Source organism: Sinocyclocheilus grahami, unplaced genomic scaffold (genome assembly GCF_001515645.1).
Source record: "Sinocyclocheilus grahami isolate Dianchi unplaced genomic scaffold, SAMN03320097.WGS_v1.1 scaffold2161.1, whole genome shotgun sequence".
Taxonomy (NCBI): Eukaryota; Metazoa; Chordata; class Actinopteri; order Cypriniformes; family Cyprinidae; genus Sinocyclocheilus; species Sinocyclocheilus grahami.
In genome coordinates this window covers 581-1,175 of record NW_015507340.1, presented here as the reverse complement: position 1 = coordinate 1,175, position 595 = coordinate 581, and the positions used below count along the sequence as shown (strand labels likewise).

The 595-nt window shown below is 44.4% G+C and overlaps 1 protein-coding gene across 1 annotated transcript in view; it reads right to left on the bottom strand.

Moving 5' to 3' along the window:
- LOC107574247 (serine/threonine-protein phosphatase 4 regulatory subunit 1-like) overlaps window positions 1-595 on the bottom strand; it is a 27,523-nt gene that overhangs the window by 26,567 nt on the left and 361 nt on the right. The window contains exon 2 of the mRNA XM_016260697.1: window positions 530-571. Coding sequence (XP_016116183.1) covers window positions 530-571 — 42 coding nt within the window. The remainder of the gene's footprint in view (window positions 1-529; window positions 572-595) is intronic.

Sequence of the window (595 nt, the reverse complement as noted above, 5' to 3'; positions counted from 1 at the left end):
TGTGTCTCAGTCAAATGCATATTAATGACAGGGTTAAAGCTTCGGTCATACACACCCACAGCGGTTTAACTGTAGTTATGGAACAATATTTATGTCACAATTATCGATTAATCGACTGATAGCGGTTATCTGATCTAAACACAGTTATTTCAATTTCCATCTCAGGTTGCCATACACATTAGTTAGTAAGAAAACGTCTGTAAATAGCCTCAGATGAAGTGTTTTATGTAGTTGTAAAGCCATATTAAAATGAAGCATGCTTCTGATCTGCAGGCAGAGAGACTAGCAGAAATCTAGATGACCTGACCTAGCAAACAGTGCTAGCTCAGCTGGAGACGACCCAAACACACCATTGTTTGCAGCACGATACCGCGGTATTACCGCGATCCTGCCCGCGGTGTTCAGCGCGAGTGTGTTTGCGCTCCTCTCCCGCGGTTTATCACGGTATTAGCATCTGATCGCGGGTCACGTGACCCTCCGTTTATGAACCACATTAAACATAAAGCTGACGGTATATTCATAAACTCACATCCGTCCGTGTCCTCCTGCGAGTCCTGCAGCAGAGAGAGATCTGGAGAAAACAACACAATCAGAG